The sequence below is a fragment of the Cibotium barometz genome, chromosome 19, assembly GCF_041138505.1.
Source record: "Cibotium barometz isolate CiBa-2024 chromosome 19, ASM4113850v1, whole genome shotgun sequence".
Lineage (NCBI taxonomy): Eukaryota > Viridiplantae > Streptophyta > Polypodiopsida > Cyatheales > Cibotiaceae > Cibotium > Cibotium barometz.
The window spans coordinates 39759973-39772572 of NC_141064.1; the positions used below are offsets into that span (position 1 = coordinate 39759973).

At 44.1% G+C, this 12600-nt stretch overlaps 1 protein-coding gene across 3 annotated transcripts; it reads left to right on the forward strand.

The window, feature by feature from the left end:
- The first annotated feature begins 3727 nt into the window (after positions 1-3727).
- On the forward strand, positions 3728-10803 carry LOC147628576 (ABC transporter B family member 10-like). 3 transcript variants are annotated; one of them, XM_086813776.1, is made up of 12 exons: positions 3728-3829; positions 4128-5066; positions 5183-5237; positions 5334-5509; positions 6026-6226; positions 6333-6592; positions 6720-7033; positions 7128-7351; positions 7571-7941; positions 8044-8459; positions 8555-8796; positions 8910-10803. In XM_086813776.1, exons 2-12 carry the CDS (start codon positions 4782-4784, stop codon positions 10179-10181), a joined length of 3816 nt encoding a protein of 1271 aa, XP_086669902.1. In that variant the 5' UTR covers positions 3728-3829; positions 4128-4781; the 3' UTR covers positions 10182-10803. The 3 variants fall into 3 exon arrangements, with proteins under 3 accessions (XP_086669902.1, XP_086669901.1, XP_086669903.1); XM_086813775.1 differs by lacking the exon at positions 3728-3829 and having other exon boundaries at positions 4054-5066; XM_086813777.1 differs by lacking the exons at positions 3728-3829; positions 4128-5066; positions 5183-5237 and having other exon boundaries at positions 5395-5509; positions 6138-6226.
- The last annotated feature ends 1797 nt before the right edge of the window (positions 10804-12600 follow it).

Sequence of the window (12600 nt, forward strand, 5' to 3'; positions counted from 1 at the left end):
AAGAGCAAAATGTTAGTTAACAATTTAACTTCATAGTTAAGATAGGCATTGAGGAGGCTATTAGTCATGTAACATTTGTCTAGTCTGGCCTTCCTCACTTGATCACACTAGACCTGCCATTTGACTAGGTGAAGGACGTGGATTAATCCAAATCATTTAGACCATGAAACCCTTTACATTCAAGCCATCTTTTCTTTTCCATACCACGGATTGCACAACCTTTATGCTTAAACCTATCACGGTTTTTTTCCACCATGTTGAAGTCTCCCACTAAGATGATAGGGGAGTCCAAGGATATCAAGGAGGACCACAAACTTGGTCTATAGCTAGAGGGGCTGAAGGCATATAGTGAGACAAATGTAATGACTTATTGACCTGAATCTAGGAAAATGTCTACCCATCTATGCTCTGTATCTTTGGTTATGCTTTTGATGAGGGGGTAGAGATTTTTTTTTAATGCCTAGTGCTATAGCACCTTTGTCCTATTGTGAGTGATCTGTAGTAGAGAACCATTTATGGTCTCTAGATATGATCTCGAGGTTCTTATCTAGAATTTCACCAGCTGTTTTGATGTCTTACAACCCTATAGGGTCTAGGATAAAATTGGTTTGCCACATCCAATCTTTAATGACACGAGCTCTTGACTTATCAATCAGTCCTTTCGTATTAAAGGATAAAATTTTCAAGGAGCTTATTTCTTTTGATTTTTGGGGATAGGCTTACCTTTGGCTAGGAGTTGTTCTTTCATGGTTAGTGGATGATGCAATCAAGTCAAGCTTCACCTCCCAAACAATTCAGGCCAACTTTGTCTTCAACAATTTGTTGATGACACCAATGGTATGTTATCCAATGATCAATAATCCATTTCCTCCTTCTAGAGTTTCCTCTCAACCTTCTATCTTATGTGTCAGGATTTGCTAATAACCACAGTAAGCTGGTATCAAAACCATGCTCAAAGAACCCCCTATTTGGCTTTTAGAACAGGGATGCAAAGTTATCCCATAAGGATCCATCTTCAAACTACTTGGAATTCCCATGGGACTCAGAGTCCCCATCTATCAAAGATGGTAATGGGTGCTCATAAAGGTCCAACAAAGTTTGAAAAATGGAAAGGATGTTAATAAAGTATAGCTGGAAGACTGGTGATCCTCAAGCACATCCTCATCCCCTCCATCATTTATTACCTCTCTTGCCAGAGATCATCTCTCAAAACCTTAGACACCATGTGCAAATTTTTTTATGGACTGGAGACTCAAGCAGTTACAAGATTCCCAAAGTGGCTTAGAGATATTGTACCCAGACATTGTAAATATGAGCTCATGTATATAAGACATTTATGAAATATGAAAAGGGAAAATCCCATTTGTCTCACTTGAGTTTGCCTTTCTCTCTCTCTCTCTCATTTGAGTTTATGGTTGCTTGCTTGCTTGTGTGGTTGCTTGCTTGCTTTGATTGTTGGTGTATGTGAGTAGGAATGGTAACGCTCTCCCTTGTGTGGTTGCTTGCTTGCTTTGATTGTTGGTGTATGTGAGTAGGAATAGTAACGCTCTCCCTTCTCTCCTTCTCTACCGTCTCTTTGCTATCTACCATGTCTTATTTGCGTGAGGTTGAGGTTGAGCTCTTCATATATCCTTCCCTCTTGCTCTCTACCTAGCACTGGATCTCTTCTTGGGTGACACAAGGAGAGTGTGGAGTGAGCCCCTAGCGGCTTCACATCGAGGAGTTAACCCTCATAGGGTTGGCCAAGTGCTATCCACCGGATTCAACTCTTGCATACATCTTTCTCTTCTCTTTTCTCTTGTGTAAGCAAGGTAGTATGTTATTCCTTAACATCTTTGGTGCCACTGCCGGGGATCGAACCTGGGTCACCCACGTGACAGGCAAGAATACTCACCACTATACTACAATGACATACTACAAAGATGTTAAGAAATAACATACTACCTTGCATACACAAGAGAAAAGAGAAGAGAAAGATATATGCAAGAGTCGAATCCAGTGGATAGGACTTGGCCAACCCTATGAGGGTTAACTCCTCGATGTGAAGCCGCTAGGGGCTCATTCCACACTCTCCTTGTGTCACCCAAGAAGAGATCCAATGCTAGGTAGACAACAAGAGGAAAGGAGAAAGAGCTCATGCCATATCTAAGAAAGGTATTAGGATGTGAGCTAACATTTGACATTTTGACCACAAAAGATGGCTATCTAGATTGAAAATTCTAACACCCTACAAGGTAAATAACCATGACCTTGACCTTATTCTTCAAGACAGGGTTAACCTATGGGATCCTAACCAATACAGGATAAATAACCAAGGCCTTATTCAAGATAGCGTTAACCTCTGGAATCCTTCCCTCTCTCCCTTCGTTCGGGTTAGAGGTCTTCTTCTCCTCCGCTCTCGTAGTTGGCCCTTTTAATATCTAACCTCCTGCCCATTCCTGCCTTTCCTCCTCCGCCATCTCTCTATGTCAAACTTAATGCTAGATGGTTCATCAACTGGCATAATAGTCAGTGGAAGTTCATATTTCAACATATTCGGTCTATAACAATAGCCCCTAAAAAGTCGCATTGCTTGTGACTTATCCTCCACAAAGCTCTCTAGACAAACGAGTGGGCTGCCAAGATCGGTTTAGGGTCAAGTCTTTGCTGGAGATGCAAAAGAGAGGAAGAAACCATAGCCCACATGTTCATAAACTGTGTATGGAACTCCTCTATGTTGGCTTTCCTCCATGAGTGCATCAAACTAACTCACCTTACTGCTCCCAATTGGAAAGAAATCCTATTAGGAGAAGCTAATGGCTTCTCAACCACGCTATGGAACATTATCAAACCATATTTTCTATGGATCTTATAATAGAACATAAATGCATTTGTTTCTTGGATAAAAGAACTGATATGTGTTTGGATCTGAAAAACTCTTTATTTTTTCAGATGAAAGGTTTATTGGACCTGAAGAAGATGTGCTCCGCTACTATCCTATCTTTAGAGGGCCAGATAATCACTGATATTCTGGAAGAAGAATAAGAACACAATAAATGCAAGGAGTCAATTGAAAACACTACTGCCTCACGGATAAACAAAGAAAAAGAAGCTATCGCTGCTGAGTTGAGCTCCCAAGATGAGGAGCTGGCAACATATATCTGTCAACTAACCAAGGTTGCAGAAGCCATAAGGTTTTTTTTTCTTTTTCTTTTTCTTTTTAGTGTTGAGGGTCTAGTGGTGAAGTTAAGCTTCTTCGGATAAAAAGCTCAATGTATCTTTTTTTATAATTCCAGTCATTTCAAAAATTACAAATATAAAAAAAAGGGGAAGTTTTAGTTATAAATGCCTTCAGATTAATTAAAAGCAAAAAGGTTTATACACCTATTTTAGAGTTAAAGCTTTTTAACCATTTACTGGTCGTGCAAATTTAAGGAGTAGGTGGGCGCCGAATGGTGGTAGGTTTTGACTTTCAAGCTGGGCGCGAAGTTTAGAACGGGCGGGTAGCGGCGGCGAGAATGCGAGAATACGCTCTAAACTGGAAGCGGGACCGCTGAAACGGTGGCGTAGGATGGTGGAAGCTCCCAAATGGTGCCGCGCGTTGGCTGAGAGTCGATGGAGCGGCGAAGATGGATGGGCGGCGCTTTTAAGGATACCGCCACACGGGTTGTCGGTTGTTGTTGCTAGCCTTGCTCTGCGAGGCTTGTCAGGGCACTATTAAATGGTAGCAACCATCTCAAAACCGCCCGCGGCCCAAGTCGGAAACGATCCCGGTTTCGGAGTCCGCCACCTTCGGGCTGGGGCGTTTGCCTTCGTTGGACTAGATACAGCTGGTGCCTTAGCGACCTGGGTAATTATGGCCCTACTCCTTTCACACACACACACGGACGCGCACGCACAAATGGTTTTTCTGCATCAATGCATGAGCTGGTTGGGTCGTGGTCACTGGTCACACACCTTCCACACACACACACACACACACACACACACCACACACCACACACACACCACACACAGACAAGCACGCACAAAAGGTTTTTCTTCATCAATGCATGAATTGGCTGGGTGGTGGTCACTGGTCACACGTCGGTGATCACTACTAACTACATAATAGTCACTGTGTTACCTTTTCTACTCTGTTTCCACAGTCCCTAGCACTTCGGCCTTCATCTGTCAGAGACAGCAGCCGTGGAGGGTTACAAGATATCTCTCAGCAATAGAAGGGGGGAGGGAATCAAACAATTATAGCACTTCGGCCTTAGAGCACTAGCTTTGCTCTCTGCGCAACCACTCACTGCTCAGTTCTTGAAAGACTTTTGTACTCTCGTTACATGAAACTGTACTCCCATCGTAGGGCAGAGCGGATGCTGTTTTCAGAACTGTAACAAGGTACATTTTGTGTAAGGCGTTGGCTCTCACACACATCAACAGCAGCAGTGGCTGGCACATTCCATTAACAACAGGAGCTGTTATCCGACCTTCTGATTGCCTATAGAAGCTCATAGGCTGCATCAGGCAAGTGTTGGATCAAAGGAACCGGTGCATCGACTTCAATCAGAGCATGCAACTCTCTGGCTTGGAAGCAACCATCAACAGGGGGTTGCAGAACGAAATAGTCGTCTAATAGCATTCTGTCCATGGAAATTTTGTTATTTTGTAGATAATTGTGCTTTTCAGCTTGATCCAATGGCTGGATAATGGCTCAATCTTTAGCCAAGCCTTCTTTGGCTTGCAAGAGAGATCCACTTACCGGTGGATTTTTTTAGCTTCTAAACAAAAGGCAAGCAGCACCACAGACAAGCATGGCTGGATCGAAAGTAACAGAGGAGGAAACTTTGTGGGCAAATTCTCTCCATACGAAGGAGGAAGATGACAGAAAACTCACTTCTTCTGTACCCAGGGTATCTTACCTTAAACTCTTCTCTTTTGCCACGGGCTTTGATTACCTCCTGATGGTAGCAGGCACCTTAGGAGCTTGTGGGCATGGAGCTGCTCTTCCTCTGGCCGTCCTTCTCTTTGGCAACATCGTGGACTCCATTGGCATTTACTTTCTCGACCCACCAAGATTGTACCAGGATGCTTCTAAGGTATGGATACATATGCTCTCTGCTTCTTTTCAGCACCTACCATCAAACAGAACAGCTGCAATTGCATGCCATTGTTATGTGGATGCCCTTTTTTGATCTTTTCTTTGTTGGTGCAGTACTGCCTGTATTGTGTCTATGTGGGCATTGTTACTCTCGTGGTGGCATGGCTAGGTAATGCTCAAGGATAATATTCTTTTTCTGTGCGAGTGTTGAGCCAATTAGGTTCTTTCTTATTGTGGGTTGCCGTTCTTACATGTTGGACTGCAGAGGTTTTCTGCTGGACATATACCGGGGAGCGACAGGCTTCCAAGATGCGGGTTAAGTACCTTAGGGCTTTGTTGAACCAGGACATTGGGTTTTATGATACCGACTCTACCACGGGGGAAATTGTAGTGGGCATTTCCAGTGACACCCTTTTAGTTCAGGATGCCATTGGAGAAAAGGTTGGTTCTTGCCACATCTCCTCGTGCCTTCTTTTGATTGCAGTAAAACTGCCTGGTCTTTGTGTCTAGATCCTTGATAACGGATTTCTCTATTGAGGATGCGACTCTCTGCATGATAGGGATTATGGTGCTGCAATATGGGCTATAGGTATCAGTTCTTCATTGTGATTTTATGTCTAGCTCCTTGATAACGGATTTCTCTATTGAGGACGCGACTCTCTGCATGATAAGGGATTATGGTGCTGCAATATGGGCTGTAGGTATCAGTTCTTCATTGTGATTTTATGTATTCAAGGCTTTGCTGTGAAACATTCTTAGATATAGGCATGTTCTCACATTCTCCGCCAATTGAGGATGTGGTGCTACAGTCTACGGTTAAATTACTTTGGAAGGAGTACGGCAATGGAATTAGGGACACACTTAGGAGTCCATCAACGCTTTTTTGGAGGTGGCTATGCTGTAGCGTCTGAATTTTGAGTCTACTTAATCTATCACTGTTGTTTTTGCCTGATGTAGGTTGGTAACTTCATGCACAACATGGCCCGCTTCGCTGCTGGGATGGCAGTCAGCTTTACTCTCTCATGGCAGCTTGCCTCGCTAACGCTAGCAGTTGTGCCATTGATTGCAGTAGCAGGTGGTGTGTATTCTTTTGCAATGATTGACGTCACCAGCAACAGTCAGAAGGCCTACATCAAGGCTGGTGAAATAGTTGAACAGGTAATGACTAACCATGCTTGGAGTACGTTGAAGTGGCTATAGCATTGTAGTTTATAAGGAATGAACATGCTCTCTCTGCCCATAATTCCAACTGTATTTTGAATAGGTGGTTGCCCAAGTGCGCTCTGTGTATGCATATGGAGGGGAAGCCAAAGCTGTGCAGTCGTATGCTCAAGCTCTTCAAAGAACTGTCAAGCTTGGCATAAAGGGGGGCCTCGCGAAAGGGCTGGGAATGGGCTCTGTATACCTGCTGCTGTATTTCACTTGGGCGCTTCTTCTATGGTTCGCAGGGCACATGGTACAGCGAGGACATCTCCGAGGGGGTCCAGCTTTTGTGACCATTTTGAATGCAGTAGTTGGGGGCATGTATGCTAAAGACTCTGCAACAATGCTATCGACCTTGTTTCATACTTTCATTAATGTCAGTTCACTGCATAGTTCAACGCCACTACTGTTTGGTCCAGGTGGGCGCTAATTGTTGTGTCGTTTGCAGAGCTATTGGACAAGCATTTCCAAACTTGACAGCTTTTGGCAAGGGCAAAGCTGCAGGCTACACCATACTCGAGATGATCAAGCGGTCACCTGGGTCTGGAAGCAGTCAAGGACAGGAGACTCTTCAAGATGTGGAAGGCCACATCGAGCTAAAGAACATAAATTTCGCCTATCCCTCTAGGCCAGAAGCCATCATATTTCAGGATTTCTCCTTAGATATCCCTGCAGGCAAGTTATTAGCCATAGTAGGTGGAAGTGGCTCTGGCAAAAGCACTGTCATCTCACTCATTGAGCGCTTCTATGAACCGCAGTCAGGTTTTCTCAGATTTTCTTGAACTATTCAATTTACCATGTTAATGTGCCATGGGAACATCAGGCTTGACATATTTGAGTGTCTGTGGTAACGAAGGTCAAGTTCTTCTGGATGGAAACAACATAAGAGGCCTTCAATTAAGGTGGCTGAGGTCGCATATTGGGCTTGTTAGCCAGGAACCTGCTCTCTTTGCAACGACTATCAAGGACAACATACTCTTCGGAAAGGAGGATGCCTGCTTTGATGATGTTGTGGCCGCTGCCAAGATATCTGGCGCTCATGATTTTATAAATCAGCTGCCTGCTAAGTATGATACGCAGGTAAACAAATCCTCTGGCTGAAAAGAGCATATGTGGGCTTGGGCATATGCTTAGTTAAACACACACACACACACACACACACACACACACACACACACACAGAGAGAGAGAGAGAGAGAGAGAGAGAGAGAGAGAGAGAGAGAGAGAGTTATACAATGCTAAAGCAGTCACAGAACTAAGGTTGGTTGTTAGCATGTGATTTAAAGCTCCTGTTTGCAGGTTGGTGAGAGAGGCGTCCAGTTGTCAGGCGGTCAGAAGCAGCGAGTTGCTATAGCAAGGGCTGTCCTCAAGGATCCTGTGATCTTGCTGCTTGATGAAGCCACAAGTGCCTTAGACTCCGACTCAGAGAAGATTGTACAGGATGCTCTTGCACACATCATGATGGGTCGCACAACAGTCATGGTTGCACACAGGCTCTCCACTGTTCGAGACGCTGATACCATAACAGTATTACAGGATGGGAAGATTGTGGAGAGTGGCACACACGATGAACTGTTGGCACAAGATGGGCCTTATGCTAGCCTTGTAAAAGTACAAGATGAGAATCCACAGGACCCAGGGGTGGGGAATGATTTCGTCTGCTCAGGCAGGTATAGGATTCAAATACATGTCCACCCAGATGAAGATATAGAGATGCCTTTACTGTAGTTTTATTATACTTGTGTGCTTGATGGTGTGCTTGTTTGCTGCAGACATTCACGTGGCTCCTCCCTCACCATGAAAGCTTCTAGTTTCAGGCTGAGTGTACAATCTGATAGGGAGTCCATGGGTTTACCGGACACGGCCAATCACCAAAAATTGTATCGACGGCCTTCTCTTAAGAGATTAATGCAACTTAATGCACCAGATTGGCCTTCCGGTCTTCTGGGCATGTTGGGGGCCATAACTGCTGGAGGGTCTATGCCTTTGTTTGTGCTTGGCATTACAGAGGGGTTAGTTGCCTTCTATTCACTTACTCCAGGTTACCTAACTAATGAGATCCGGAAGCTCAGTATCTTATTTCTGGGTGCTGGCACGGCTACTCTTTTCTTCTTTGTCTTGGAGCACTACTTCTTTGGAGTAATGGGGGAGAATGTTACCTTCCGAGTGCGACACTCGATGTTCTCAGGTTTATTATAGACCTTTCCTTGTAGTTGTGATCTAGCAAACTCTCTTTCTTCTGATACAAGTTCTTTCATGACTAATTGAGTTCATGTGTCCCAGCCATTCTCCGTTATGAAGTCGGTTGGTTTGAAGATGAGAAGAACAGCAGCAGTCTGGTAGCGTCTCGTCTGGCCTCTGATGCGTTGATGGTTAAGGCTGCAGCTGGGGATCTTCTTTGTACATTGACACACAACTTGTCTCTCATAACAACGGCCTTCATAGTGGCTTTCCTACTTGAATGGCGGATTGCCCTCGTCATGATCTCTACATTTCCGTTTATAGTCTCCTCTGCTGTCGCTCAGGTAACCACATTACCTGCACTATACTTTACTGTATACTGCATCTGGCGGTACTTTTGTATGCCTCGTTTCAAAAATGTATCTTAGCACTAAGAGACCCACTCCTGTGTATGCAGCGCCAATTCCTGAGGGGTTTTGGTGGTGACACCTTCAAGGCATACTTGAGAGCAAATTCAGTAGCGGGTGAAGCCGTAGGCAACATACGCACAGTGGCAGCGTTTTCCGCTGAAGAGAAGGTCTTGCAACTCTTCTGCAGTGAGCTTCAACGACCTGCAAGGGAGTCCTTCTTCAGGGGTCAGATTGCAGGGATTGCTTTTGGTATTTCACAGTGCTTTATGTTTTGCTCCTATGCCTTGACGCTATGGTATGGTGCCTATTTGATCAAATATGGCTACACTGCATTTGGCCCTATGGTGAAGAGCTTCACAGTGCTGCTTGTCACTGCACTTGGGATTGCTGAAACCCTCCTGCTCGCTCCTGACATCATTGAAGGTGTGCAATCTGTGAGTTCTGTGTTTGATGTACTTGATAGACAAACAGAAATAGATCCTGATGACATTAAGGCGGAGGAAGTGAGCGAGATTAGAGGCTCACTACAGCTCAAGCATGTGATGTTTAAGTACCCTTCAAGGCCTGATACAACAATTTTTGAGGATCTGAACTTGAGATTAAGCTCGGGCAGGAGCCTTGCTTTGGTAGGTGCTAGTGGATCGGGGAAAAGCTCTGTGATAGCCCTCATTGCAAGGTTTTATGACCCACTATCAGGCAGTGTAATGATAGATGGCAAAGACATCAGGAGACTGAGGTTGCAGTCCCTAAGAAAGCACATTGCATTGGTGCAGCAAGAACCCTCCTTATTCTCTACTTCTGTATATGAAAATATTGCCTATGCCAGAGATGGTACTTCCGAAGTCGAGGTTATTGCAGCTGCTAAAGCTGCCAATGCCGACACTTTTATCAGTGGTCTACCCAATGGGTACCGCACCGAGGTAGGTGAAAGAGGAGTGCAGTTGTCTGGAGGACAGAAGCAGCGAGTAGCCATAGCCCGTGCTGTGCTGAAGAACCCAGCTATTCTTCTTCTGGATGAAGCAACAAGTGCACTGGATGCCGAATCAGAGAGAGCTGTGCAAGAAGCTTTGGATAGTCTAATGAAGGGCAGGACCACCATAGTAGTGGCTCACCGTTTGTCCACTATACAGCATGTTGACTCCATTGCTGTGTTAGAAGGCGGTAAAATCGTGGAGCAAGGCAGGCATGGAGAACTTTTGAGGAAGGGTGGAGTTTATGCTCGCCTGATACGCTTGCAACAGCAACCGAATTACCAACCATCGCCGGATGTGCATCGTGAGGTTCTTCAGGGTTTCTTGGAAAGGCAAACTCCCAGATAATAACAGTGCAAGGTGTGCAAAGACAGTTGGTTTGCACTGTAATGGGATTGACATGAATTGTGTTCTTGAGTTGATATTATCGGGCACATGCTCTGATGTTCGGGTGGTTGATGTAATATCATGTGATGGTTGGCTTTGTCAAGTGTGTTGTTTTTTTGTTCAAGAAGATGTCAGCACAGTTGGGAAGCTCATCTAGGCTGTCAATATCATCCTTATTCAAAGTGTGGAGATGGCACCCAAGCTCATTTTTAATGTACGCCGATGACTCAATGATCTCCCCAGCAGTGTCTTCCCTGCAGAGTGCCAAGAAAATGGGAAGACATTTTGTAACAAAGTGAAGGCTGCCTCGTTGTTGTATCCCTCATTTGAAGGCTAGCAATACCAAACAGCCCAACTCACCGTTTCTGGGAATGGCACTGCATGTGAACTTTCATCTACCTTACTCTTAACATCATTTGTCATGTATATGTTATGTATTCTTCAACATTGTAGTTGTCACTTTATTTATTGAGAGGCTGGCCATAGTCTCTCCTTAAATCTCTCAGAAGAGGAGCTTGGCCAGATACAGATATTCTGCAGGTTCTTTGTATGGGTAATCACATCAAAAGGTGGCTTTGCTATTCGTTGTGGCAATTTTTTTTCATAACTGCTGCTTATAGTTGTGACGTGTGTAAATGCTTTGTTATATTGAACATCAGCTTGCTCTGTATATTATCTGCTGTGTATGTCTGCATTTCATGGCATGCATGCAGCTTCTTTTCCGCCTTTTCTTTTCCATGTGTTCAGGTATGTTCTCAAAAGCTTCATATCCCAAGCGTAATAGCCCAACCTGAGCTTTTTAGGGTTTAGGGTTCAGAAACACTTGCGAGAAAATAACAAGTAGCCTACATATGGTGCATTGATATTGATTCAGTGATGAACCGTCGTTCCTCTCGCGTGATCCCTGTGCCGTGAGATATTACTGCCTAGCCCGACCACTTCCAGTCACCCAAGCTCTCATCCCACAGTAGATCCGCCCTTCTAACTCCTCCTAGATGCAATTTTCTTGCCTTGTTGCAGTTGGCTAGCCGCGAGCGGCTTCCCGTCAACATGCGTACCATACACTCTGTGCTGGAGAAGCGATTCCTGATACTGTGCTTTTCCCCTGCCTTTGTATATGCCTTTCGATGTGTGGGGAGAGAGAGAGGGGGTTGTCTGCTCTTCTGGGTTGGTTTCTCTCTTTATGATACTCGCAGAGTTGTCTCCCTAGCTCTCTCCAATTCTCTCCCTTTCTAACTCCACGTCTCTCTTTAAATAACTCCATTTCTCTCTCTAATTAGTAGAAGAAAAGGTCATTACATATCTAATAGCGAACTAATGATTAGGAGAGTGACTAGAGTTTTACCAATTAATATAGGAGCTTCTTGGAAAATTGTGGCGAAGGAAAAAATGACAAGCTTGATGTTCTGCTCAAAGAGAAACAAAGTGGCAGTTCTACAACAGTCTAGAGAGCTTAAAGGTATTGGGATGGTGGAAGGAAGTAATCATACAAGGCTAGTGGTTTAAGATTACATTTCAAGGGAAGGTGTTCTTATGACGCATGCTAGTTGGAGGCCTATCATTAGGGGACCAGTTGAGAAAGTGACGAATTGTTTTTGATAATTGTGTGTTCCTTTGATGCAAAAGTGGGTATTACAGCCACATAGGTCGTATAAAAGGGCTACTATTGTGGCAAGTCTCTTTCTTGCAGTGTCATTCTCCACCGAATGAGACTTGGATGAAGGTACTCCGAGCTACACCTGTGGTTCGGAGTAATTAGTGAAGGAAAGCTAGTACATCATATGGCGGCCATGTGGCCATTTGTAAAGTAATTTTTGGTAATGTATCTTCTATTACAAAAAAAAGAGACATTAAAGGTACAAAGCTTTGGATTATCGAGAGGAGTTAACTTCTATGCAACTCAAAACTAAGAAAGCCGAACTTGCAAAAGTTCAACAAGCATGCGAGAATGAAAAGTGGGCAGTTTATCATGAAGGGCGGGCTGTGATTGAAGAATTTCGCACACAAAAAACCACATAGGTTTTTTTGTTTTTTCTTCAACTCATTGCTTTTCATTGTTATTATGGTTTCACTCAAAGTGGATTGTATCAGTCATGATGTTCTTTTGGTCCCATATGCCTTCAAGGCATTTCGAGGACGTTAATATCACTTTCTTTCTTTCTCAACTCTCTCTCTCTCTCTCTCTCTCTCACTCTCTCTCTCTCTCTCTCTCTCTCTCTCTATATATATATATATATATATATAACTCTTTCTCTCTCTCTCAATTGATGTAATTGGTTTTGTCCCATATGCCTTCGAGGCATTTTGTGGACTTTAATATGACTTTCTTTCTTTCTCTCTCTCTCTCTAGAAGAAGAAAACGGGGGAGTTACCATGTGGG

Bases quoted from the DNA above. Each gene is read 5' to 3' on its own strand.
- LOC147628576 (XM_086813776.1), top strand. From the start codon at position 4,782: ATGGCTGGATCGAAAGTAACAGAGGAGGAAACTTTGTGGGCAAATTCT. The intron at 7,942-8,043 runs GTATAGGATTCA...TGTTTGCTGCAG, and splicing joins GATTTCGTCTGCTCAGGCAG to ACATTCACGTGGCTCCTCCC. The intron at 8,797-8,909 runs GTAACCACATTA...CTGTGTATGCAG, and splicing joins TCTCCTCTGCTGTCGCTCAG to CGCCAATTCCTGAGGGGTTT.